The sequence below is a fragment of the Giraffa tippelskirchi genome, chromosome X, assembly GCF_054371585.1.
Source record: "Giraffa tippelskirchi isolate mGirTip1 chromosome X, T2T-mGirTip1v1.2.pri, whole genome shotgun sequence".
In the NCBI taxonomy this organism is placed as follows: domain Eukaryota; kingdom Metazoa; phylum Chordata; class Mammalia; order Artiodactyla; family Giraffidae; genus Giraffa; species Giraffa tippelskirchi.
In genome coordinates this window covers 152234130-152261324 of record NC_137289.1, presented here as the reverse complement: position 1 = coordinate 152261324, position 27195 = coordinate 152234130, and the positions used below count along the sequence as shown (strand labels likewise).

The window sequence follows — 27195 nt, the reverse complement described above, 5'->3', positions numbered from 1 at the left end:
ACACAGCAGATGAGGATTCAACACAATTACGTCAAAGCGTGTTTCAAGAAATCATTTCCTTCTATTTCCCCCTTAAAAATTTTATTTAAGTAACGTAATCCCTCATAGTACCTACACATTATACAAGGGTTTCCCTGGTGGCTCAGCAGTATAGAATCTGCCTGCCAGCGCCGGAGATGCAAGAGACCCTGGCTTGATCCCCGGATCGGGAAGATCCCCTGGAGGAGGGCATGGCCACCCGCTCCAGTATTCTCGCCTGGAAAATCCCACAGACGGAGGAGCCTAGAGGGTTACAGTCCATGGGGTCGCCAAGCGTCGGACACGACTGCAGCGACTTCAGCGTGCAAAGTCATTGACCCTCCGCCAGCCGCCAAACTAGCTGGTAGGAACAAAGGGCCTTCTTGTCGAATAACAAAGCTCCTTCCTTATTCGATATGATAACGAACAGCCTTTATTCACTAATGATAAAAAAACACACCCGGATCTCAAAAGTTGTAAAATATGGCTGTGAGTCATGAAGAGGTCAAGTGTCACCCCAGCAGAGTCATGGAAAGCTTTCCCCTTTTTGGGAGGAAAAGATGACCCACCCAAAGAGCATCAGCTGAGCTCAGGAGAACAAATGAGGATGGTACCCAGCTGGGCAGGATGCCCCCTCTGGGGGTGTCTCAGGGGCTTGAGAAATAAACAGCCCCGATGACCAGAGAAGACGGCTGACTTACTTGACACTGAACTCCAAATGTCTGGGGAAATCTATCTTGCCAGCAAGAATCTTCTGATAGATGCCAAAGGCGTTGTCGTCGAAAAACGGAGGAAACCTGTTAGGAACGTAAAAACGTCTACTTTTAGTGGCCAGTGTGGAAAGAAAACAAACACCCCCGGGCTTTAGAAGGATGGCTCCTTCTGCCTGACACGGGCAGAAGAGAATTTCATTTTTTGGTGCGCGCTTTCTCCTCTCAGCCTGGAGTTGCGGATGACTCGGGACCAGCTATGAAGGCTCGGTTCCAAGAGGCCAAGCGTGAAGCACTTTGCCCCAGCTCTGGAGGATGAGCAAGTCCAGAAAAGGCAATGACCATGATGAGCCATCCTGTGATGACCAGATGTGTGATCACAGAGACGACCAGCTACGTGGAATACCGGAGTGGGTTGCCATACCCTCCCCCAGGGGAATCTTTCCAACCCAGGGATCCAACCTGCGTCTCCTGTCTTGGCAGGCAAGTTCTTCACCACTGAGTGTATAGCGGGGAAGCCCATTACGGTCTCATAACTGCAACTAACGCGGCCAGATGTACTTCTAGAGTAACCAGCTTCCTTGGATCGCGAACCCACCCCAGGCCAACAGACACCCAACCCTCGCCGAGTGTGAACGCCCTCAAGTGAATAAACCCTCGAGTCGGCCCTCCGCCCCAGAGCCAGAAGCCGGTTCGAACGACGTGGCCGGGCGTTCGTATTCCTGCCTCGGGTGGTGGCCCTGCGTGAGGACATGCCGAGCGACGGTTTCCATTCAGAAACGGGCCCGGGCGAAAACGCGTCATCCGTTCCTACACGGGCTCCCGGAGAATGCGGCATACGGAGCTCTGAGGAAGCTGGCGTGACACACGCCACCGTCATGGGAAAGGTATGCTAGCAGTAGCTTTAACGAGCGGAAAAAATTCATCATGACAGAGCGCTCACAGAACTAGCCTGAGAGAAAAAGCAGAAGGAACGCGTGTACGAGAGGCCGGAGTGTGGAAAGCGGCCAAAGACGGTGCCCAGATCTGACGTGTGTGTTAGTTGCTCATTCGTGTCCGACTCTTTGTGACCCCAAGGACTATACAGTCCATGGGATTCTCCAGGCCAGAATACTGCAGTGGGTAGCCTTTCCCTTCTCCAGGGGATCTTCCCAACCCAGGGATCGAACCCAGGTCTCCCGCATTGCAGGCGGACTCTTTATCAAATGACCTATCAGGGAAGCCCGCCCAGAATTGAAAGTTAGCTTCAAATGTCTATCTTTAATCCAACGGAAACCTTCCAATAATTGATTTATTTATTGGCCACAAGACATGGGATATGGGGAATTAGTTCCCTGACCAGGGATTCAACCCACATTGCTTATAGTAGAAGCTCAGAGTCTTAACCACTGGACTTCCAAGGAAGCCTCCCTCCTTTTAAGCTTTTTTTTTCTTTATTTGACTAATTTAACTGCAGGATGACCAACCTAGACAGCATATTAAAAAGCAGAGACATTACTTTGCCAACAAAGGTCCATCTAGTCAAGGCGATGGTTTTTCCAGTGGTCATGTATGGATGTGAGAGTTGGACCATAAAGAAAGCTGAGCTTGAAGAATTGAAGCTTTTGAACTGTGGTGTTGGAGAAGACTCTCGAGAGTCCCTTGGACTGCAAGGAGATCCAACCAGTCCAACCTAAAGGAGATCAGTCCTGGGTGTTCACTGGAAGGACTGATGCTGAAGCTGAAACTCCAATGCTGTGGCCACCTGATGCAAACAGCTGACTCAATGGAAAAGACCCTGATGCTGGGAAAGATTGAAGGCGAGAGGAGAAGGGGACGACAGAGGATGAGATGGTTGGATGGCATCATCGACTCAATGGACGTGAGTTTGGGTAAACTATGGGAGTTGGTGATGGATGGGAAGCCTGGCATGCTGCAGTCCGTGGGGTCGCAAAGAGTCAGACACGACTGAGTGACTGAACTGAACTGAACTGGAGGATCATTACTTGACAAGATGGCGATGGTCTTAATAAAACAGGCAGTGAGTGCCGTTCACACACGTGGCCACGACTTGCATCTTGACATCAGCCATGGTGAACTGTAGACAGAGGGACCATCTACACTGCCCCATGAAGGCAGGCTCAAGAGTTTCATCTTAAAAAATGCCTGGCCGGGAACTTTTCCAGCAGTCCAGTGGTTCAGAATCCATATTACAATAAGGATGACGCCGGGTTCCATCTCTGGTCAAGGAACTAAGACCGTGGAGCAAGTAAGCCTGTTGTGCTGGATCCACGGAGTCCAAGCTACACAACAGAAGACCTAGGAAGTCCATTCTAGCAGGTCTTCTGGGCTCCAGGATTCAATTGCCGGGCAACGCTACCCTCTGCTGGTCAGAAACGTTCAGGAAGGAACACACCCACCCGTTGCTACTACAGGGGTGGAACACTGATCTAACACGGTGCAGAAAGATGTAACATTCTTACATCTCTTTTTACACTTTGCATTTCTCTAACATTTTCCATTTCTGATACCCCAGGGAATCTATTTCTGCCTTGTGTTTCTGACCGGGACTTCCTGGGCGGGGGTGTACAGAAAGGGATTTTTTTTTTTTGGCCTGTGTGATTGACTATAAGAGGCGTGTGAGCAAAGAGAGAGAGAAAGAAGAACAGAAGAAGGGCGAGGGGACAGAGGAGGGGGACCAGGCTGGGGGGAAAGACAGCAGATATGACGGACCCAGAGGGGAGTCCTGGGCGGACACCGCTCCCCCACCCCCCCTGCCTGCCGGCAAAGCAGGGCATCCAACAAAAGAGCCTCCTGAGCACAGGACGACCAGGAAGCATCGCGTCCACGGACGTCTACAGGGAAGGTGCTTGTGCTGTCTGCCCGGCGGGGAAACACGCCGTGTGTGCCTGCTCAGACGCTCAGTCGTGTCCGACTCTTTGCGACCCCCGTGGACTGCAGCCCCGCCAGCCTCCTCTGTCTGTGGGATTCTCCAGGCGAGGACACTGGAGTGGGCTGCCATTCCCCTTCTCCAGGGGAATCTTCCCCACCCAGGGATCAAACCTGCCTCTTTCCTCTCCTGCACTGGCAGGCAGATTCTTTACCGCCTCACGGAATTCCTAGCATCACCTCACGGAAATGCCAGACTGGAGTGGTTAATCATGCCGACAGGCTGACACAGGGTGCTGAATCTGGACCGGGGAGGTAAATGGAGTTCCAAACATTCCCCGAGGCACGTTTGGGGTTTTCAGGAAAGAACGCACTCTTTCCTTTCTGGAGCGCTGTTGCTTCCGAATGTCCGAAAGAGGATTTCTTTATCCAACACGCCCGCTACCCAGCTCAGGGCTCAAATGGTAAAGAATCCGCCTGCAATGCAGGAGACTCGGGTTCCATCCCTGGGTTGGGAAGATGCCCTGGAGGAGGGCATGGCGCCCACTCCGGTACTCTTGCCTGGAGAATCCAATGGACAGAGGAGCCTGGAGGGCTGCAGTCCATGGGGTCGCAAAGAGTCGGACACGACTGAGTGCTAACACATACACCCAGCTCTGGGAATCTGCAGCCTGACCGGTGGGTGATGAATCGTATATTCTTGGCAGACAGGGACACTTAGCTACAAAAGATCTCAACAGACATGCCCTGCTGGCCCTCCAAACTCCTGCTGGTTCTGCTTTTGAAAGCAATTCGAATGGTCAGTTCATAGCATCATCACCCACAATGGGCAACTACAGGAAGACTCCACTCCAAGTGAGTCCCTCCCTGACCCCTGCACCAAATCCTAGGGGCTGAGCACCCCTGGGAACTGTCAGGAGACTCCACGCCAAGAGAGTCCATCCCTGACCCCTGCACCAAATCCTAGGGGCTGAGCCTCCAGGGAACTGTGGGAGACTCCACCCCAAGTGAGTCCACCCCTGACCCCTGCACCAAATCCTAGGGGCTGAGCACCCCTGGGAACTGTCAGGAGACTCCACTCCAAGTGAGTCCACCCCTGACTCCTGCACCAAATCCTAGGGGCTGAGCCCCCAGGGGACTGTGGGAGAGTTCACTCCAAGTGAGTCCATCCCTGACCCCTGCACCAAATCCTAGGGGCTGAGCACCCCTGGGAACTGTCAGGAGACTCCACTCCAAGAGAGTCCATCCCTGACCCCTGCACCAAATCCTAGGGGCTGAGCCTCCAGGGAACTGTGGGAGACTCCACCCCAAGTGAGTCCACCCCTGACCCCTGCACCAAATCCTAGGGGCTGAGCACCCCTGGGAACTGTCAGGAGACTCCACTCCAAGTGAGTCCATCCCTGACCCCTGCACCAAATCCTAGGGGCTGAGCACCCCAGGGAACTGTGGGAGACTCCACTCCAAGTGAGTCCATCTCCTGACCCCTGCACCAAATCCTAGGGGCTGAGCCCCCCAGGGGACTGTGGGAGAGTTCACTCCAAGTGAGTCCATCCCTGACCCCTGCACCAAATCCTAGGGGCTGAGCCTCCAGGGGACTGTGGGAGACTCCACCCCAAGTGAGTCCACCCCTGACCCCTGCACCAAATCCTAGGGGCTGAGCCCCCAGGGGACTGTGGGAGAGTTCACTCCAAGAGAGTCCATCCCTGACCCCTACACCAAATCCTAGGGGCTGAGCACCCCTGGGAACTGTCAGGAGACTCCACTCCAAGTGAGTCCATCCCTGACCCCTGCACCAAATCCTAGGGCTGAGCCCCCCATAGCAAGCGAACTGGGTGGGGAGCCGCAGGCATCTTTCCCAGGGAAGCCGTACTCACCCTGACAGCATCTCGAATATCAGGATGCCGAGCGCCCACCAGTCCACCGCTCTGCCGTGGCCCTTGCTCTGAATGACCTCCGGGGCCAGGTACTCGGGGGTCCCGCAGAGGGTCCACGTCCTGTGGGAAGAGAAGATGGGGGGGGTGTCCTCAGAACTCAGCTGTGATTGGTCGACGCATGTATCTCAGGAGCAGGGAGGCTACGTCACTGAATTAACCTACGCGGAGCCTTAGACCGCAAACACGGCAACACTGTCCTCTGTGACTTTTTCCCTTCTATAAACTTTTTTTTCAATTTAAGGTTTTTAACTTATTTTGTATTGGCAGATAGCCTATCAACAATGCTGTGATGGTTTCAGGCAGACAGCAAAGGGACTCAGCCATACATGTACACGTATCCATTCTCCCCCAACTCCCCTCCCATCCAGGCTGCCACAGGACATTGAGCAGAGTTCCCTGTGCCGGACAGCAGATCCTTGTCTTTATCCCACCCCATACATAAAGACAGTTACCTTGTCTTCCCTGACTATCTTACTGTTATGATCATGAAGAAATTATGAAAGACACTCGGTCGTGTCCAAGTCTTTGCGGCCCCATGGACTGTAGCTCACCAGGCTCCCCTGTCTGGGGAAATCTCCAGGCAGGAATACTGGAGTGGGTGGCCGTTCCCTCCTCCAGGGGGGTCTTCCTGACCCAGGGATCGAACCGGGGTCTCCTGCATTGGCAGGCAGATTCTTTACAGTCTGAGCCACCAGGGAAGCCCAGCTTCCTTTTATAAACACTCATGAAGCAAAACAGACTCGAAGTGACAGTCCTGTTATCATGCCCGTTTCCCTTCGCTGCTCAGAAGCAAACCCCCCACAGTCCTGTTTTCCCATAAAACGACATGAAAACGGATTCAAGCACTGACCCGTGAAGCCCGCTGTACCAGGGAGTGACTGTCAGGAACCCGTATCTCTGCTTCAGAAATAAACGAGCTGGCTCTCCTCTCCCAGGGGAAAAGCAAAACCACAGTGAAGCATCTTTTCTGCCCTCTCTGCAAAAGGTCGGAAGTGTGTGCGGAGCTTTTGTGGGTTCGCTGTCACGTCAGTATCGGCAGCAGCATTTAAAAATCCCCAGGTTAAGGGGCTCTGGGGTGTTTGGGGTTGAAAGGGGGCTGAGAACTTTGGATTTTCTCCCCCGATGAGCCGAGACCTGCAGAAAAGTTAGCTTTTGGCCCCACCTAGAGGACAGCCGGGAAAAGACCCTGATGCTGGGAAAGACTGAAGGTGGGAGAAGGGGATGACAGAGGATGAGATGGTTGGATGGCGTCACCGACTCGATGGACATGAGTTTGAGTAAACTCTGGGAGTTGGTGATGGACAGGGACGCCTGGCGCGCTGCAGTCTGTGGGGTTGCAAAGAGTCGGACACGACTGAGCAACTGAACAACAACACAGCACATCAGGCTGAAAGCCGGAGATCCAACCGGCAAAGACAGCCAGCAGAGAAACGGTCTCCTTGAGCCTCCTGCACCAGCAGGCGTGTTGTTTTTTTTTAAATAAACCACTATCATCACCTCGCTGCTTCGGCTCACGCAATTCTTCAGTTCTGCTGTCCAGTCCCGTTGGTGCTGTGTTTCCAGCCAAGGTTGGCCTGAATGCGGCTGGAAGCCTGGGTCTCAGCTGAGAGGTGCAGACCAGCTGCAGGCGGGAGCAGGTAACTTATACCCGTGTCAGGGGCAGTGTCTCCGCTCACACGCGGAAACTTGAGTCCGTGTCTGGCGGCAACCTCAGGTGAGGGGCACACGTCGACGGCTGTAGGACTTAGCAGTTTTCCAAGCAGACTCAGGTAGCCTGACACCGTTTTCTTTTTCTTCTTTAGTTCTACCAGCTTATCGCTACCAACCCATCTCCCTCCACCCTCATGCCCGCGTGCTCAGTCATGTAACCCCACGGACTGTAGCCCGCCAGGCTCCTCTGTCCATGGACCTCTCCAGGCAAGAATCCTGGACTGGGTTGCCATTTCCTTCTCCGTATCTTTTTCAACGAAAAGCTTTTTCCAAAAACACTCCACGCTTCTTGGGAGCTAGAGAGGCATAAATTGCTAGAAAGAGCTTCAGAATAGAGCAAACTTTCTTAAAACTTTACATCTCAAAGCGGAACTGCAGTTCTGTGAAAAGTTAAAAACAGAACTTCCACAAGCCCCAGAAATGTCAGTCCTCAGTTAATATCCCCAAAGAACTGAAAGCTGGGAGTTGAACAGACTTGTGTACACCCACGTTCGTAGCAGACAGTTACTGAAAAGAGGGAACGATTCTCTTCTTAAGAGAATTCTCTTTATACTTAAGATTCCTGCAAAAGATCCCCAATCCTCTTGGGCACAGAGGCATACATTGTTAGAAACGAGCTTCTGATTGCAGAAAATATGAAAAGAGAAAGACAGACAGCTGTGGGTGCTGCCGGAAGGGTGTTGGTCCAGGCTGTGAATTATCGATGCTCTGGTGTTACCCTTTTTGCTCACTTGACTCGTGGAGAGAAGGCAAGGTGATAGCCATGGGTGTCACTTTCCTCAGTGTTATCATTTTCACTATGACAGGGGGCTTCCCAGGTGGCTCAAACAGTAAAGAATCTGCCTGCAGTGCAGAAGACCCGGGTTCGATCTCTGGGTCGGGAAGATCCCCTGGAGGAGGGCATGGCAACCCACTCCGGTATTCTTGCCTGGAGAATCCCATGGACGGAGGAGCCTGGTGGGCTACAGCCCATGGGGTCACAGAGAGTCGGACACGGCTGAGTGACTAACACTTTCAGGGGGTAGGAGGCTGTTAGCCAAGGCGAGAGAGGCTGCTCTGTAAAACAGACGTCCAGGTGGTGCTACGTTCATATTCCCAAGTGCCCGCCACGGCATCCACACTGGGTTGAGCTGTGTTCCACCCAAAAGTCCTAACGAAAGCCTGTGGATGTGATTTTGCTTGGAACAGGGTCTTGCAAGATGTAATCAAGAGAAGACCGGGACTAAGGCCATGACTCGTGTCCCGGTTAAGAAGAGGGAGGCAGACAGAGATTTCTCTTTACCACGGGAGGACACAGTGAGAATGAGCCGGGAAGAGACCGTCATCAGGAACTCAGGTCAGCCAGCGTGCCGATCGTGGACTTCCATGACCGGGGCGGGTGGTAATAGATGTCTCATAGGGTTACACGTCCTGTAGTTTTAAGACCGCACTGCCATGACGTCGCTTGACCTTAATTTTCCTTGCAACAAGACTATCTCCAAATGAAGCCACCATGAGGGGGTAAGGCTTTAAGACACGGATTCTGGAGGAACATAAATGCAGTCCACAGCAAAGGAGATTGATCACAATGGTGGTGATGATGACGGTGGTGACGATATGATGATGGGGATGCTGATGGTGATGATAATGATGGTGGTGATGTTGATGGTGATGATGGTGGTGACGATAATGATGGTGGGGATGCTGACAGTGATGATGGTGGTGATACTGACGGTGATGATGGTGGTGATACTGATGGTGATGATGGTGGTGATGGTGATATGATGATGGCGGTGACGATAATGATAATGGGGATGCTGACGGTGATGATGTTGGGGGTGCTGATGGTGATAATGGTGATGTGATGATAGTGGTGATGATGATGGTGGGGATGCTGATGGTGATGATGATGGGGATGCTGATGGTGATGACAGTGGTGATGATAATGATGGTGGGGATGCAGATAGTGACGTTGATGGTGATGTTGATATGATGATAGTGGTGATGCTAATGATGGTGGGGATGCTGACAGTGATGTTGATGGTGATATTGATATGATGATGGTGGTGACGATAATGACGGTGATGATGTTATGATGATGGTGGTGATGATTATGATAGTGGTGATGTTGATGGTGATGATGGTGGTGACGATAATGATAGTGGTGATGTTGATGGTGATGATGATATGATGGTAGTGATACTGATATCATGATGGTGATGTTGATGATGATATTGATATGATGATGTGGTGATGATAATGATGCTAATGATGTTGATGGTGATGATGTTATGATGATGGTGGTGACAATAATGATAGTGGTGATGTTGATGGTAATAATGATATGATGATGACAATAATGATGGTGGTGATACTGATATGATGGTGCTGATGTTGATGTGATGATGGTGTTCATACTGATATGATGATGGTGGTGACAATAACGAAGGTGGTGATGTTGACGGTGATGATGGTGATGATATTGATAATGGTGCTGATGCTGATGATGCTGGTAGTGGTGATGCAAGTGAAGGCGACAATTATGGAGATGATGTTGGTGACGTGAGGGTGGACATGATAAAACTCTGAAGCACTGACTCTCTACTCGACGTTCACTATCTGATCGTTACCGGTTTTAGGAAAGACTGTGCAATGAGCAGATCCAGCCATCCTTACCAATCACCCTACAGGGAAGGAACAGCTCTCATTTCACAAATGAGATGAGCAACGCAAGGGAACACACGGGTGGTCACACCCTATAACACATTCAATCCGATGGGCTGGAAGTGGGCAAAAACATGAGTCCAAGGCAGACAAGTGGTCCCGCTAGCTGCACTTCATTCCTCACTGCCCCTTCGAGGTGCTTCCATTAACAGAGGCTCTTGGGAAGGGAAATAAACCTGAAGCTCGTAAAGCTCTATCACTTGGCAACTGTGGGGATACGGGCAAACCATCTCACCTCTCAGAACCACAGATTTCTCAGCTGGGAACTGGTGATGGTCGGGCAAAGTCATCACCCAGCGCATCTGTGAAGCATTTCACTGACAGTTTGTTGGAATCAGGCTTCCAAACAAAATGACTTTGGGAAAAAAAAAAACAAAAAAACGGGACTTCCGTGTAGATGTTTGGTAGACACCAACAATACCATACAGCGATTATGTTTCAACTAAAAATAAATGAATTTAAAAGAATGAAATTCTGTAAAGCAATTATCCTTCAGTTAAAAAATAAATCATGGAGAAGGAAATGGGCCACCCACTCCAGTATTCTGAGCTGGAGAAGTCCACAGACGGAGGAGCCTGGCGGGCTGCAGCCCATGGGGTTACATGGCTGAGCACGCGTGCATGAGGGTGCAGGGAGATGGGTTGGTAGCAATAAACCGGCAGGAGCAAAATAAATAAATAAATAAAAATTTTTAAGTAAAATTAATTAATTAGTAATAATAATAAAAAAAAAAAAAAACTGGCCTCCCCTGGAAGTTCAGAGATTGGGAATCCACCCCTGGGGGTGGTCACAGGTTCTCATCACCCCTGTTTCCTTGCTTTGTCCTTGGGTCCCATCCCTGGTCCGGGAAGATCTGACATCACACAGGGCAGTGAGGAGCCCGCGTGGCACCAGGAGTGAGCCCGCTCAGAGCCCGTACTCCACAGCAGGAGAAGCCACTGAAACGAGAAGCCCGCGGATCACAACCGGAGAGGGGCCCCTGCTCGCCACAACCAGGGAAAGACCTGTGCGCTCGGCTCAGTCGGTCAGGCGGGTCCGACTCTCTGCGACCCCCTGGGCTGTAGCCCGCCAGGCTCCTCTGTCCATGGGATTCTCCAGGCAAGAACACTGGAGTGGGTTGCTATGCCCTCCTCCAGGGGATCTTCCTGATCCAGAGATGGAACCCAGGTCTCCCGCATTGCAGGCGGATTCTTTACCAGCTGAGCCACCAGGGAAGCCCAAGAACAGTGGAATGGGTAGCCTTTCCCTTCTCCATGGGAAGTTCCTGACCCAGGAATTGAACCGGGGTCTCCTCCACTGTAGGCAGATTCTTCACCAGCTGAGCCACCTAAGTACAACAATGAAGACCCAGTACAGCCAAAAATAACAATTTTTTTTTTTTTTTAAAAAGGGTGGACTTTATGGAGAAGGAAACGGCAACCCACTCCAGTATTCTTGCCTGGAGAATCCCAGGGACGGCAGAGCCTGGTGGGCTGCCGTCTATGGGGTCGCACAGAGTCGGACACGACTGAAGCGACTTAGCAGCAGCAGCACTCTTCCGCATAAACTGAAACTGAAAGTCGCTCAGTCCTGTCTGACTCTTTGCGACCCCCTGGACTATACAGTCCATGGAATTCTCCAGGCCAGAATACTGGAGTGGGTAGCCTTTCCCTTCTCCAGGGGATCTTCCCAACCCAGGGACTGAACCCAGGTCTCCCATATTGCAGGAGGATTCTTTACCAGCTGAGCCACAAAGCACCCCATTTTATTCTTAGACATGTAAGTGATGAAACTCTACAGGAGAAAATGATATTGACTTTTACTGCATCAGAAAAAGTAATCCTAGGATGGCCCCTGTCTAAAAGCCATCAGACATGACTTATTTAATGTAAGTCAGTTCAGTTCGGTCGCTCAGACGACTCTTTGCGACCCCATGGACTGCAGCACGCCAGGCCTCCCTGTCCATCACCAACTCCCAGAGCTTGCTCAAACTCATGCCCATGGAGTCGGTGATGCCATCCAACCATCTTATCCTCTGTCGTCCCCTTCTCCTCCTGCCTTCAAACTTGCCCAGCATCACGGTCTTTGGCAATGAGTCAGCTCTTTGCATCACGTGCCCAAAGTATTGGAGCTTCAGAGTCACTCCTTCCAATGAGAATTCAGGACTGATTTCCTTTAAAACTAATTTCCTTTAATGTAAAACTGGCCCCAAATTGTTTGCCGTAAACGGAGATGTTTCTGCAATGTGAGGAGCACTTCTCACAAGAACCACCCCAATTCATCACAGGAATGGACACCATTCCTGGTCTAGCTTGATATGGGAGTCAATTTTAACCCAGTTTTAATTTGAATTTAAATGTAACAACCCATACTCAATGCATGGACTGAAAAACGGATGTGAATCTGGTTCCTTTCCGTTTCAAACGTCACAGGCAATAAACACAGATCTAATGTTTCTGATGGTAAATCAGTGCCCTCCTTAAAGATACACTAAAGGAGAAAGTGTTTGGAATTTCAAATCCTGAGTACCAATGATTCATGGAAGACTTGCCTGGAGGTCCAGTGGTTCAGACCCCATGCTTCCAAAGCAGGGAGCAAGCAGGTTCCATCCTTGGTTAGGGAATTAACAACCCACATGCCATGTGGTGTGGACAAAAAATATTCAGAGAGTCTGTCAACGCTGATATGGACAATATGTTCAAATGGCCTCATTTGGGACATACTGAATTAAACCAACTTCTGAAAGAAATCATTTACAGCTGGTTTGACTTTTGAAACAAGGCTCCTTAAAAATGTGAAATAATACAGGAGACCCCATGGACTGTAGCCCGCCAGGCTCCTCTGTCCATGAGATTCTCCAGGCAAGAATACTGGAGCGAGTAGCCTTTCCCTTCTCCAGGGGATCTTCCGAACCCAGGAATCGAACTCAGGTCTCCCGCACAGGAGACAGGTTCTTTAGTATCTGAGCCACCAGGGAAGCCCAAGAATACTGGGGTGGGTAGCCCTTCCTTTCTCTAGGGGGTCTTCCGATACAGGGACCGAACACAGGTCTCCCGCATTGCAGGTGGATTCTTTACTGTCTGAGCCACCAGGGAAGCCCCATCGCTTCTGCTGAGATGCGGAATCTCAACAGAAAGGAACTCCCAGCACAGAAGACGGAGTGGAGGTGGCCAGAGGCAGAGGGCGGGGAGAGGGGTGAACATGGGGGAGACAAGCAGTCACTCACTTGTCCACCAGCTTCTTGGCGAACCCGAAGTCGGTGAGCTTGACGTGGCCGTCCCTGTCGAGCAGGATGTTCTCCGGCTTCAGATCCCTGTAGACGATGTCCCGGGAGTGCAGGTACTCGATGGCACAGACGATTTCGGCCGCGTAGAACAGCCCGGTGTTGCTGGAGAAGCGGCCACGGTTTCGCAGGTAGCTGAAGAGCTCGCCGCCCGGCACGAACTCCATCAGCATGTACAGGAAGCGGTCGTCATGCCCCGTCCAGAACCTGCAGCAGGGGGTGGCGGGGGGGGGGATCACAGTGAGACTGAGGGCTGCGCTTCGGCTGGACGGACAGAGGCTGAGGTGGGGAGACGACTGAGGTCGTGGTGCGTGAACAGGTCACGTGAGGATACATCTATAGGGACTGTCCAGCAGTCAGGTACGGACGTGAGAGCTGGACCAGGCAGAAGGCTTAGCGTCTGAGAATGGATGCTTTGGAACTGTGGTGCTGCAGAAGACCCTTGAGAGTCCCTTGGACTGCAAGGAGATCCAATCAGTCCATCCTCAAGGAAATCAGTCCTGAATATTCAGTGGAAGGACTGATGCTGAAGCTGAAACTCCAATCCTTTGGCCACCTGATGGGAAGAACTGACTCATCAGAAAAGACCCTGATGATGGGAAAGATCGAAGGCGGGAGAAGCGGGTGACAGAGGATGAGATGGTTGGATGGCATCACCAACTCGATGGATATGAGTTTGAGCAAGCTCTGGGCATTGGTGATGGACAGGGAGGCCTGGCATGCTGCAGTCCATGGGGTCGCAAAGACTCAAGACATGACTGAGCGACTGAACAACTTCCTTGGTTCTGCAAGTCCTGTTTTCATTACACGGGAGGGTGACGGATGCTAAGGAGAGGTGAGAAAGACGTTGGAGAAAGAGAGAGAAGAAAAGAGCAGACTGGTAGATTCAACAGCCAGCACAAGGCCCTCAGTCATGAGAAAGCCAGGTGCTGCAGTCCCTGGGTTCACAAAGCGCTGGACACAACCGAACAACCAGCCAACACATACAGTCACGGTCACGTATATGCGTCTATGTATACACGTCATGAAAAGTGAAGTCGCTCAGACGAGTCCGACTCTTTGCGACCCCATGGACCGTAGCCCGCCAGGCTCCTCCGTCCATGGGATTTTCCAGGCAACATTACTGGAGTGGGTTGCCATTGCCTTCTCCATATATTGGAATAAATACAACTGTGTAAGATACGGCCCTGGAAAAGGTACCTATAAGACAGAGATGATCATACTAAGTGAAGCCAGACAGAATCACAGAAATACTATATGATGTTACTTACACACGGAATCTAAAAAAGAACGACAGAGTCCCCTGAACACAACTTTTAGACGCATTGGGAAACCGAAGACCTCTTGCGACTTGCTTTACGGCACTTTGCTTTACGGCACGTTCCGCTTTACTGAGGTGCTCTCCCACCGCGCCTGCTGGATCTCTGAGGTCTGCGTATAGTAAACTGTTATCAGGGTGTAGACTAAGCACTGGAAGAGACCGCTCGCAATGACCCAGAACGTAACTGGAAGGGAAATCAGAAAGAAGTCATCAAGTGCAGAGGTCAGGAAAGTACATGTGCGTAGTTTTGCAGACCTGTCCGACTCTTTGTGACCCCGTGGACTGTAGCCCTCCAGGCTCCTCTGTCTATGGGATTCTGCAGGCAAGATTACTGGAGTGGGTTGCCATTTCCTTCTCCAGGGGAATCTTCCTGACCCAGGGATCAAACCCAGGTCTCCTGCATTGCAAACAGACTCTTTATCATGTGAGCTACAGGGACGTTCCCAGGAAAGTGTAAGTTTATGCAATAAAAAAAAATATGAGGGAATTCGCTAGCTGTCCGGTGGTTAGGACCCTGTGCTTTCACTGTTGAGGGTGTGGGTTTGATGCCTAGTGTGGGAGCTAAGATCCTGCAAGCTGCACAAGGTGGCCAAATTAAAAATAAAGAAAAAAGATGAGTTGCAGAGAGGAACGTTTTCTATGTCCAAGGAAAGCCTTTCAAAAAGAAAAAACAACATACTGTTCTGACGTTCAAATGAATGTCTACTGTACTCATCACCGTGGTTATCCGTTAGAGGAAAGTATGGGTCGTGCATACAAGAGGCTTTCTCTAAGTGTGAATTTAAATGTGAAGACTCTCTGAGACTAGCCTCAGACGCGTACTTAGCCACTCAGTCCTGTCTTCCTCTTGGCAACCTTATGGACTGTAGCCCTCTAGACTCCTTTCCATGGACTTCCCAGGCAAGGAGACTGGAGTGGGTTGCCATTCCCTTCTGCAAGTGGATCTTTCTGACCCAGGGATTGAACCTGCGTCTCTTGCATCGGCAAGTAGATTCTTTGCCATCTGGGCCACTTGGGGAGCCCGCTACGCTCAGATAGAGCTGCTGTTACCATAAATGCAAGACCATTTGCCTGACACGCAGTGAGACCAAACCATACTAGAACACTGGAGTTTGGAACACAGAAAAGTCTGTTACAGGGCCGTACAAGGAGACGGGTGCTTCATGCCTTAAAAAACCCAAAGTTACTGGAAGGTTTCAGCGAAGCCCTTTTGTATGAAAAGTGAGGGACGGGCGAGGTTAGCTGTTGTCAACTTCTTGATGTCGGAGCCTTTATTCAGGCTTCCCAGATGGCTCAGGGGTGAAGAATCTGCCTGCGATGCAGGAGACACAGGTTTGATCCCTGAGTCACAGGGTCGGGAAGATCCCTTGGAGAAGAGCATGGCAACCCACTCCAGTATTTTTGCCTGGAGAATCCCATGGACAGAGGAGCCTAGCGAGGCTACAGTCCACGAGGTTGAAGAGAATCAGGTACGACTGAGCACATTCATACGCACACACACATCCCTTGCTCTTGAGATCAGGTCATGGTCAGTGGACAATGTCCCTCTAAATCTCTGCCAGACACTTTATATTCTCTGTTCTGAAAAGAAAGGGCCAGGTCCCCAGGCACAGATTTCACCCTCCAAGGTCCCAGGCCTGGCTCAGAAGGTACAGAGCTTAGCGAGTAGCTCCCTGAGGGCCAGGTCCCCAGACCCTGCCCAGCTGTCATCACTGAACTGACCCTCGGGCTTCTCAGGGTGCCCAGATGGGGGAGACGAGGTTCCATGGGGTTCCCTGACTGCAGGGTGGCCAGGACGGACGCCCGCTGTGGTTAGACCACGGACGCAAGGATGGGGGGGAGACCCCCAGGCTTCTCAGGGTGCCCAGATCGGGGAGACGAGGTCCCATGGGAGTCCCTGACTGCACGGTAGCCAGGACGGACGCTCGCTGTACTTAGATCGCAGACCCAAGCATGGGGGAGAGGGTCACCGCGGCCGGAAGCCCCAGGCCTAGCCAGTGGGTGTCCTTGGCGAGCACTCTGGAGCCCCCCGAGCCACAACCCCCAGCCTGTTCCCGGGGCCCTCCAGGCCCTTCCGGTGGACCAAGGCTGGGTGAGCTGGAGGGCCCCCGGGGGGAAGGCCAGGACCCGCGTCTGCGCTGTGTCCACCCGTTGACCACCAGTCCACACACCTTTGGATGAAGGCCCTCACTAAGGGGCGATCATTGATTACAGCTGCTGGCCTGTGGGCGGGCCCGCTGCAGCGCCGCCCAATGGATGAGCAGCATCCCTGAGGGCTGTTCATTGATGCTTGCATGCCAGTGGGTGGGGCCTACTCAGTGCCATCCAATGGCTGAGTGGAACCATGAAGGGTTGCTCATTGACAGCTGGTGGGCGGGGCTTTACTGTGCTGCCGCCCAATGGCTGAGCTGAACCACCTAAGCGTGGCTCATTGGCAGTCGGCGGCTTGTGGGCGGGGCCCACTAAGCCGACCAATGGCTGAGTGGGACCACGAAGGGTTGCTCATTGCCAGTAGCTCATGGGTGGGGCCCACTGTCCACCGGCTGAGCAGGACCACTAGGGGTCGTTCATTGGCAGTTGGTTGCTTGTGGGTGGGTCCTCCCGCAGCACCGACCAATGGCTGAGCGGGACCGACGGTCGCGCATTCATTGTTGGTTGCCAATGGGCAAAGCCCACTGAGGCATCAACCAGTGGCTGAGCAGGACCACTCAGGGTCGCTTATGGACAGTTGGTTGCTTGTAGGCGGGGCCCACTGCAGAGGGGACCAATGGCTCAGCGGGACCTGTTGCCTAGTAACAGTGAAGTAGTGATGCACATTGAGGGCTGCATGCTAAGTGATGTACTCACCTCACTTTGTTACACTCGTATAAATGCCTTTCTTTCTGCATTGCTAGATTTCCGCCTCTTGCGGCCAGGGCTGCCCAAGGGTCCCTGTCTTTAGGAAGCACAGTGGCAGCCACTGCTACGGGTTTCTCTTTCCCCAGTTCCTGTGCATCTTTGTCCCGCTGCCAGTCTCAAGGCTTGAGATCTGCAGTGTTGAGATGTGACGGAAGACAGGAGGCAGGAAGAGGGCTTTGGCGGGGGTGGGGTGCAGTGGGGATGGTTTGTGGCTGTTGTTTACTGGAAAAGGAACAAAACCTGCCCTCCCCCAGTATCTCTCTGGCATGCAGATTATCTCCAGCTGAAAACAAAAAAGGTCCAGCAGACTCAAGAGAAAACTTGGACCTTCTCCCTGAACTGCCTAAAGGAACATAGATAGGAGTTGGTCCTGGAACCTCTAGTTTCAGCAGAGATGTCTGCAAAGGATACTGGAGACTGCAAACAGAGGCTGGAGACCACTGTTCACTCTGGGTCTCTATGTCTCTCCTGGCCCAGCAGACATTCATTTATAAAACTTTTTGTTTGTTTTTTTTCTGTCTCTATGTCAACTGTCCTTCCTCCTCTTTGATGTCTCAAACCACTACCCCCAACATCCTCTTTTGTCTTCAGCTGAAGACGGTATTTAAGGGGAGGGTTAGAGCCATTTGGGGAGTCCCAGGTGGCTCAGTGGTAAAGAGTTCGCCTGCCGAGGCAGGGGACGCAGGAGATGTAGGTTCGATCCCTGGGTTGGGAAGATCCCCTGGAAGAGGAAATGGCAACCCACTCCAGTATTCTTGCCTGGGAAATCCCATGGACAGAGGAGCCTGGCAGGGCTAGCGTCCATAGGGGTCGCAAAGAGTTGGGACACAACTCAGCATGCAGTCTACATGTTGGGCCATTTTAGGGAGTGATTCCACCTTCGTAGCTCTCTCCCATGTATACATGAGATTAAATTTGTGTGTCCTTCTCCTGGTTCATCTGTCTCAAGTCAATTTCATCGTTAGACCAGCCAGAAAAGCCTGGAAGGACCAGGAAAATGTCTTCCTCCCCGGCACTGCTTTCTAGAGCCATCAGCTGACCAGGCGCCCGTCTTTTTCCCATCCTTTATAATCGAGACAAGTCTCTTTCTCAGGGCTGCAAGCGCTCCTTCTCTGGGTCACATCATGACATGGCTAGGTCCAGCCGGGCTGTTCCTTGCCGTGATGCTCAAACAGAAGCACACAGTATCCCAAAGGCAGGACAGTCTCGCTGCGCTTTCATGGGCGAGCTCAGCAGCCCAGCAAGGGCTTTTCTGATGGGGAAATGTCTTCTAGGGTCCCAACGACACCTGACTGATGAACCTGCACAATGAACCTCTATGGAAACTCGTGAGAAATGGGAATTATTTCCAACCATGTCAGTAAACCAACGATGTCACAGTCATGAGCGATTGCAGCCACAATGGATGGTGAGCCCCTGAGCCCTGAAGGAACTCAGCAAAGAACACCTGCCTTCTAGCAGCCATCAGACTGCAGCCACTCCCCACGGTGAGCCCTGAGGAAACTCAGGAGGTGAACACACAGGACACTGGACCCAGGGAGCTGAGATGCAGAATAAAGGAATGACTTCAATGAGTGCAGATTCTTGCATCTTCCTATACATCAGTTCAGTTCAGTCGCTCAGTCGTGTCCGACTCTGCAACCCCATGGACTGCAGCACGCCAGGCCTCCCTGTCCATCACCAACTCCCAGAGCTTGCTCAAACTCATGTCCATCGAGTTGGTGATGCCATCCAACCATCTCATCCTCTGTCGTCCCCTTCTCCTCCTGCCCTCAATCTTTCTCGACATCAGGGTCTTTTCCAGTGAGTCGGTTCTTCTCATCAAGGTGGCCAAAGGATTGGAGCTTCAGGTTCAGCATCAGTCCTTCCAATGAATATTCAGGACTGATCTCCTTTAGGATAGACTGGTTGGATCTCCTTGCAGTCCAAGGGACTCTCAAGAGCCTTCTCCAACACCACAGTTCAAAAGCATCAACTCTTCAGCACTCAGCTTTCTTTATAGTCCAACTCTCACATCCATACACAGAAAAGCACTAAATTCCTTAACTTCAGATCTGATTTAATTAACCATCATCTTCTGATGTTCACACTACCTGCAAAACTTCTATATAACCTGGCTCCCCCCACCCCATCCTGCTTCCTCAGAGCAGTCCTCAGGGTCAATAGAGATGCCACCTCCTGGGCTTAAGTCCTAAAAATGTCAGCGGTGCTGAGATCACCTGTCCTGGTGCCACTCTTGAAAGAACAGAAAGTGTTAGTCGCTCAGCCATGTCTGACTCTTTGCGACCCCGTGGACTGCAGCCCACCAGGCTCCTCTGACCATGGGATTCTCCAGGCGAGAATACTAGAGTGGGTTGCCATTCCCTTCTCCAGGTCCCACTCTTAGATGCTAGCAATTTCTATATGGCAGGAAGGACAGAGAGCAGACACAAGGTTGCATTCTTCAGACAGGACCGAAGGCTTCCTCCCCTGGGAAATCTTGACTGTGTCACAATCCTTCTACACCCTGGACACTGAGCTATTCAGCTCTTTTCAAATTATCTCTCTGCAGGCTGCACTGACCTTCGGAATGGCTTTATCCCAGAACAGAAAGTGTCGTCCGATGTCTATGTAGTGAATCTCCTGGCTGGTTTTCAGAAAAATGCAACCAGTAGCACTTCAAATCCCGAACTTGCTGATAACACCCTGGGCGAACGTGCCAAACCGTTCAAGCAGAAGTTCAAACTGGAGTCTTTCTTTGGCGTGATCTTCCGTGCTCCAGGCAGCTTCACATAAATGCAAGGAAAACCCACTTGGGGTTTATGGACAGTGTTTGAAAAGGCAGATGTTGGGAGAAGTGACTCACTTCCAAGAGAAAACTGCGCAGCCGAGGTTTCGACACCTGCTCACCTCCTGGTTTCTTCCCCCTCAACTGCGTGCTTCACCCCGTGGCCGCGGGCATCCCCCGCCGTCTGTGCCCAGGGCTGGTCACACAGAATCCTGCTCTGTACGGGGGCGCATCCCAAGCCTGCTGGCCCTGGATCAGCACAATCGCAGTTTGCAAACACAACCTGGTCTCTGAAGTGATAACGCCCAGAAAGCATCCCAAGCCTCAAGGACCTTATAACAACACCCTCATGGGCTAAAAGATCTGCACTTAGCAAGTCGGTAAACAGGTTCTGGGCTGGATGGTGAAAGTGCCAGTCACTCAGGCATATCTGACTCTTTGCGACCCCACGGACCATAGCCCGCTGGGCTCCTCTGTCCATGGGACACTCTGGGCAAGAATACTGGGGTGGGTTGCCATTTCCTCCTCCAGGGGAATCTTCCCAAACAAGGGATGGAACCCGAGTTTCCTGCATTTCAGGCAGACTTTTTTTTTTTTTTACCGTCTGCATCATCCCAAATCCGTATGTTGAACTGCTAACCCCTCCAGGACCTAAGAAGATGGCTGTATTAGGAGATGGGTCTTCAAAGAGAGCATAAAGGCCAAATGAGGTCACTAGGGCGGGTCTTGGTCCCTTAGGGCTGGGGTCCACATAGGAAGAGGTGGTCAGGACACAGACACACACAGAGGGACGGCTGTGTAGACTAAATTACACGGAAAAGTTCCCCTTGCCTTCTCCTGGGGATCTTCCCGACCTAGGCCTCTTGGTATAAGGACACCCATCAAATCGGACGAAGAGCACATTTCTACAGCACCTCAACATACAACTTAATTCTACCTGCAATGACCCAATTTCCAAACAAGGTCACTTTCACAGGCCCTTATGGTATCTTTCTGGGCTTGTGCGCCAGTCCCTCCGTCGTGTCTGACTCTTTGCAACCCCCTGGACTGTAGCCCGCCAGGCTCCTCTGTCCGTGGGACTCTCCAGGCAACAACACTGGAATGGGGTGCCTTTCCTTCTCTTGTTCCTGACCCAGGGATTGAACCTGAGTCTCCTGCACTGCAGGCAGATTCTCTAAACCATCTAAGCTACCACAGCAGCGCAACAAGACCACCACATCTCCAGAACAAACAGGAATCCAGCCGCCAGGAGGCCGGTCTTCCTGGGAAAACTGGGCCACAAAGCACCCTCGGGGACACACCCTGGGGTTCTGGTTTGAGGACTTCCCGTATTTGGTTTAAAAAAAAAAAAGCTCAAGACAGTTCTCCTAAATCACGTGAGAATGACTTGCCCACAGACAGAGCAGTCCACATCTCCTTTATAAAAGATTCATCGAAAACCCCTGGCCAACGGGAGTGCCTTCCCGGAATCACGGAGTTCACAGGAGAGACACCATTAAGTAGAAGCTTTGGTTCCTTGCAGATGAAGACATACACGCATTGGATTGTCTACAAGTCTTCCCATCAGCCACCTGGAGACTCAGTCTTGACCGGGGGGCGGGGGTTGACTCCGATGCACCAGCTACTTCGGTTCTGATGACTCAAAAGCATGAGACTCTAGTGACTGGGCCACAGGGACCCCAGATTGCCCTTCCGCTCCGTAAAGGGAAAGTCAGACACAGAAGAAACGTCAGCTGCTCCCTTCTGTCCCCCGTCAAACAGGCCCCTACTCGTCTCGAGACACTGCTCCGGTGGTTTTGAGTTTACGGGTGTTTTGTCCATGCGTGGGGGCGGAGAGTGGGGGACACGCAAGATGCTCCCAGACCATAGTAAACAGTCCTGTGTCTGCATGCCCGGAGGGGCGGATCGCGGAAGAAAGGCGGGTGTGGATGGCTGAGGCGGGAGGGGGGGAGGGGCAAGGCAGAGGAGGCAAGCATCGCAGCGGAGGGCTGATCCTGGGCTGGCCACGTGGGTGGCACCCCCATCTTCCACTGCGGGTCACTGTGCTGGGATGATGGAGGGAAGGGCATCTCAAAAGAGGCACTGTGCCCGCGTGCTAGTTGCTTCCGTCGTGTCCGACTCTCTGCGACCCCGTGGACTGTAGCCCAGCGGGCTCCTGTGTCCATGGGATTCTCCAGGCAAGAATACTGGAGTGGGTTGCCATTCCCTACTTCAGGGGACCTTCCAAACCCGGGAATTGAACCTGGATCTCCTGCATTGCAGGCAGATGCTGTACCCTATGAACCACCAGGGAAGCCCAAGAATACTGGAGTGGGTAGCCATGCCCTCCTCCAGGGAATCTTCCCGACCCAGGGATCGAACCTACATCTCTTGGATCTGCTGCACTGGCAGGCGGGTTCCTCACCACTAGCAACAGCTGGGAAGCCCGACAGAGACGCACTTCAGTCCCCAAATCATGAATCAACTAATAAGCCAAACTTTAAAGAACGTGGGGGAGAGAGGCACGTATGCGCTGCACCCCGGGCACCAGCCCCTGGACGACGCCACGATACATCCGACGTGAGGACACTCCAGAGTCAAGGAGACGCCGCAGAGAGGACGGGAGTAGAGGTGAGCAGGTGACTGAGGTCCCAGGAAAACCCAGGAGATGAGAGCTCTCCAGCGATGGGAGGCGGGGAACCCACGTGGATGTTTGGCTGGACCAGCCAGGCACCCCCTTCTCCCCTCCGACCCTGGGCAGGCACGTGGTGGGAACAGCACCCTTTCTCCTGTACGATGGGGAGCTTGAGGTGTGTCAGGACCCGCCGGGAACACGCTCCGTCCCCAGGACCGGCAAGAGAACCCCGCGCTGGGGGGTGCGGGCGGGCAGGGACCCAGAGCAAAGGACTCACAGTTTGACCAGGAACGGGTGGCTGACTTCCTTGAGCACCGACTTCTCATTGTGGACGTGCTGCTCCTGCTTCAGGCGGATGATGTCGGGGATGGTCATCACCTTGAGGGCGAAGAAGTGCTTGCTCGTCTTCTCCTGGACTAGCTGCACACGGCCGAACGTCCCTGTACCTGCAGGCGGGGGGCAGAGAGGGGGAGAGAAGGGCGCTCAGCGGCCACGGCTCCCCCCACCCCCGGGGAACGTCAGACAACCTGGCGGGTCGGGCGACTCGATTCCCTACGAGACGCCAGGCGACAGACACCCCTCTGGGATGGTCAGTTAAATTCGCGCGCACACACAACATCACTTGACTCTACGACAAAGCTACGTAGAGTCACAGCTGTGGTTCTTCCTGGAGTGACCCACAGACGTGAGAGCTGGACCATAAAGAAGGCTGAGTGCTGAAGAATTGATGCTTTTGAACTGTGGTGTTGGAGAAGACTCTTGAGAGTCCCTTGGGCTGCAAGGAAATCCAACCAGTCCATCCTAAAGGAGACCAGTCCTGAATATTCCTTGGAAGGACGGATGCTGAAGCTGAAATTACAATCCTTTGGCCACCTGATGTGAAGAGCTGACTCATTGGACAAGACCCTGATGCTGGGAAAGACTGAAGGCAGGAGGAGAAGGGGACGACAGAGGATGAGATGGTTGGATGGCATCACCGACTTGATGGACATGAGTTTGGATGAACTCCGGGAGTTGGTGATGGACAGGGAGGTCTGGCGTGCTTCAGTCCACAGGGTCACAAAGAGTCGGATACGACTCAGCAGCTGAAGGACAAGAAACATAGCTTGCCCTTGAATTGTCCCTTTGATGACAGTGACTGATTATCGTTTCTGAAAATGAGTCATCCCAGAAAAAACACACATATACACACAGGTAAAGGCAGAACGGAAAAGCATGCCAAATACATTCCTTCGACACGTCTTTTTCTTGACACTTTTCTAAATCAGGATGAGACACAGAAAACAAACTTACAGTGACCGGAGGGACAAGGGTTGGGGGTGGGGAGTGGGCATGAATGAGTTTGGGATGAACAGATACACATGACCAGATGGAAAATAGATAAACAGGGAGCAACTTCTGCACAGCACAGGGAATTCTAGTCAACATCTTGTAATAACCGTATATGGGAAAAGAATGCGAAAAAGAACCGATAGGTAACTGACTCAGGATTCTGTACACCTGAGACTCACACAACACTGTAATTAACTATTGCTGCTGTTCAGTCGCTCCACAGTGACTAACTAACTCTTTGTGACCCCACAGCCTGCCAGGCTCCGCTGTCCCCAGCATTCTCCAGACAAGAACACTGGAGTGGGTTGCCATGCGACCCAGGGATCGAACCTGGGTCTCCTGCATTGCAGGCAGACGCGTTCCCGTCTGAGTCACCAGGGGCGGCAGTAAACCCAATGACAGGGTCCTTATACGACACGGAACAGCAGAGACACAGCCATGGAGGAGAAGCCACGTGAAGATGGAGGCAGACGGTAAGGAGGCGGCCACCAGCCCAGGGATGGAAGCCTGGAGACCCCAGAAGCTGGAGGAGGTGGGACGGAGCCTCCCCTGGAGCCTCTGGACGGAGCTCAGACCTGGGACAGACACCTTGACCTCAGACGTCTGGTCCCCAAGATTCAGGGAAGATGAATGTCTACGGTTTCAAGTTTCCCAGTTTGGTGGAAATTTGTTATGGCAGCACCAGGGGGTATAAATTCAACCAAACCATGCTCAGGAATTGTCCGAGCATCCTTGCTGTTCAATCACCTAACACTATACGTTCATTTTTTCGCATATAGAACCTAACACAACTTTAATCTTCCTCCAGTTTGAGAACAGGTCTGGACATGGAAATGTACATGTTTCAAGTGCCCCAGCGGAGCTCCGCTCAGGTCTTTTGATATGCTGGCGTGCCTTGGGAAAACTTCGGGAAAATCAAAGGCCAACAGTGAGGACACCACGCTCAATTGTCTTTGTCCACATTAATGCTGATGAGAAGCAATTCAAAACAAAGACAATGAGAAATCATAAAAAGAGAAGCCAGCCTGTGCTGGAAAAGTGATGAACTTTCCAAAAGCTTATCAAAAGCAGCACGCACAAACAGTGCGTCTGCTTCTGGCTAATAATAACAACATTTTCTTGGCAAAGGAAACACTGGTGAGTTTCTGCTACCGTGGGGTTAGCCCCTGGGCAGTCCACACTGGGAACACACCCTGGCTAGAAAGGGGAATTACTGTCAGACGTCCTAAAAGAGGAAGTTTCTCCAAAAAGGCTGCCACAGTCCACATTCCTTTTTATGAACTGTACTCGCACTGTACATTTTAACTACTGGAAGGGAAAGGATTTCTCATCTTATTTTCCAATAACTGTATTTTTTATTCTTGAGATTGCAGGAATCGAATATGTGATGACACTGTATCTTTTTTTTTTTTGATACCTCTGACACAATTTGGAAGAAATCGCAATGGTTTTAATTGTTCTCCATCACAGAGACCATCAGGGTCATTTTCTTACATGCTTACATCTTGTGTTACATTTTTTACCCTTGAGATTGCAGCAATCAAATAAAACATGTGATACCTCTGTATCTTTTTTTTTTTTTTAAAGATATCTCTGACACCGTTAAACTTGGAAGAAACTGCATTGATTTTTATTATTTTACATCATGGAGGCCATCATTGGCATTTGTTTAGAAACTGTCACCCTGTGTTACATTTTTTACCCTTGAGACTGCAGGAATCAAATAAAATATGTGATGCCTCTGTATCTTTTTCCAGATACCTCTGACACAATTTAACTTGGAAGAATCTCACCGCTTTTTTTTTTAATACCTTTACATCATGGAGACGACCAGTGGCATTTGCTTACATATTTCTCTCTTGTGTTTAAGAAAAAAAAGCCCCGTCAAAAAGGAGATATTTAGTCTTTCATGATGAAGTAATGGAAGTGTTATTCGATCAGTCGTGTCCAACTCTTTACCACCCCCACGGACTGCAGCCCACCAGGCTCCTCTGTCCATGGGATTCTCCAGGCAAGAATTCTGGAGTGGGTTGTCATGCCCTTGATGAGGAAAGGGGTAGAAACAAACCATCTGAAGACACGTTTAAAAAGAAACATTATTTCACAAAGAAAAGAAAAGACCACGTGAAACAACAGGGTGATAACAACCGGTGAACTTAGAGTCGACGTAGAAATCCCACCAAGGTAGAAATTTACCAAAGACTGGTTAAACATAAAAAGATCCTACACGTATGAATTTAATCTCCTGTGATCTGCTGAAAAATAGGGAACTGAACTATTTGTTTCACCTGATGAGAAATCACCTTTTCTTCCTGTTTCAGAGATTCAGAAGCACTGGGTGGGCCAAAAAATTCATCCAGTTTTGAGTAAAAGTGAAAAACATTTTTCATTTACACCAAGAATTTTATAGAACAATGGATTCACTAGCCAATCCAACTTTTTTGGCCAACCCAATAGCACAGGTTCCTTGAAAATGACTGAGTTTGTGCTTTAAAGGGGCTTTCCCTGGAGGTTCAGACAGTAAAGAATCTCTTTTCAATGCTGGAGACCCAGGTTCGATCCCTGGGTTGGGAAGATCCCCTGGAGAAGGAAATGGCAACCCACTCCAGTCTTCTTGCCTGGAGAATCCCATGAACAGAGGAGCCTGGTGGGCTACAGTCCACGGGGTCGCAAAGCATGAGACACGACGGAATGAACACACACACACACAATACAGAAAATAGATAATGAAAAAGGAGCTAGTATATAGCACAGGGAACTCTATTCAGTACTCTAATGACCTGTGTGTGAAAGAATCTAAAAACAAAGAAGAGATATGTGAATACGTATAACTGACTCACTTTGCTATACACCCGAAACTAACACAAGACTGCATATCAACGATGCAAAAATGAACTTACACACACAACACAGAGACTCACAGACTTAGAAAACAAAGTCATGGTTGCCAGGGTGAAGAGATAGTTAGGGAGTCTGGGATGGACATGGACACACTGCTGTATTGAACATGGAGAACCAACCAGGACCTGCTGGACGGCAGAGGGAACTCTGCTCAATA

General features: G+C 51.3%; 1 protein-coding gene across 1 annotated transcript in view; it reads right to left on the bottom strand.

Annotated features, from left to right (window-relative positions):
- Window positions 1-27195, bottom strand: part of LOC145536409 (cAMP-dependent protein kinase catalytic subunit PRKX-like) — a 52548-nt gene that overhangs the window by 7749 nt on the left and 17604 nt on the right. Inside the window, exons 2-5 of the mRNA XM_081565748.1 lie at window positions 23083-23251; window positions 13149-13412; window positions 5471-5590; window positions 720-815 (exon numbers count right to left, since the gene is read on the bottom strand). Of these exons, the coding sequence (XP_081421874.1) occupies window positions 720-815; window positions 5471-5590; window positions 13149-13412; window positions 23083-23251 (649 nt within the window). The remainder of the gene's footprint in view (window positions 1-719; window positions 816-5470; window positions 5591-13148; window positions 13413-23082; window positions 23252-27195) is intronic.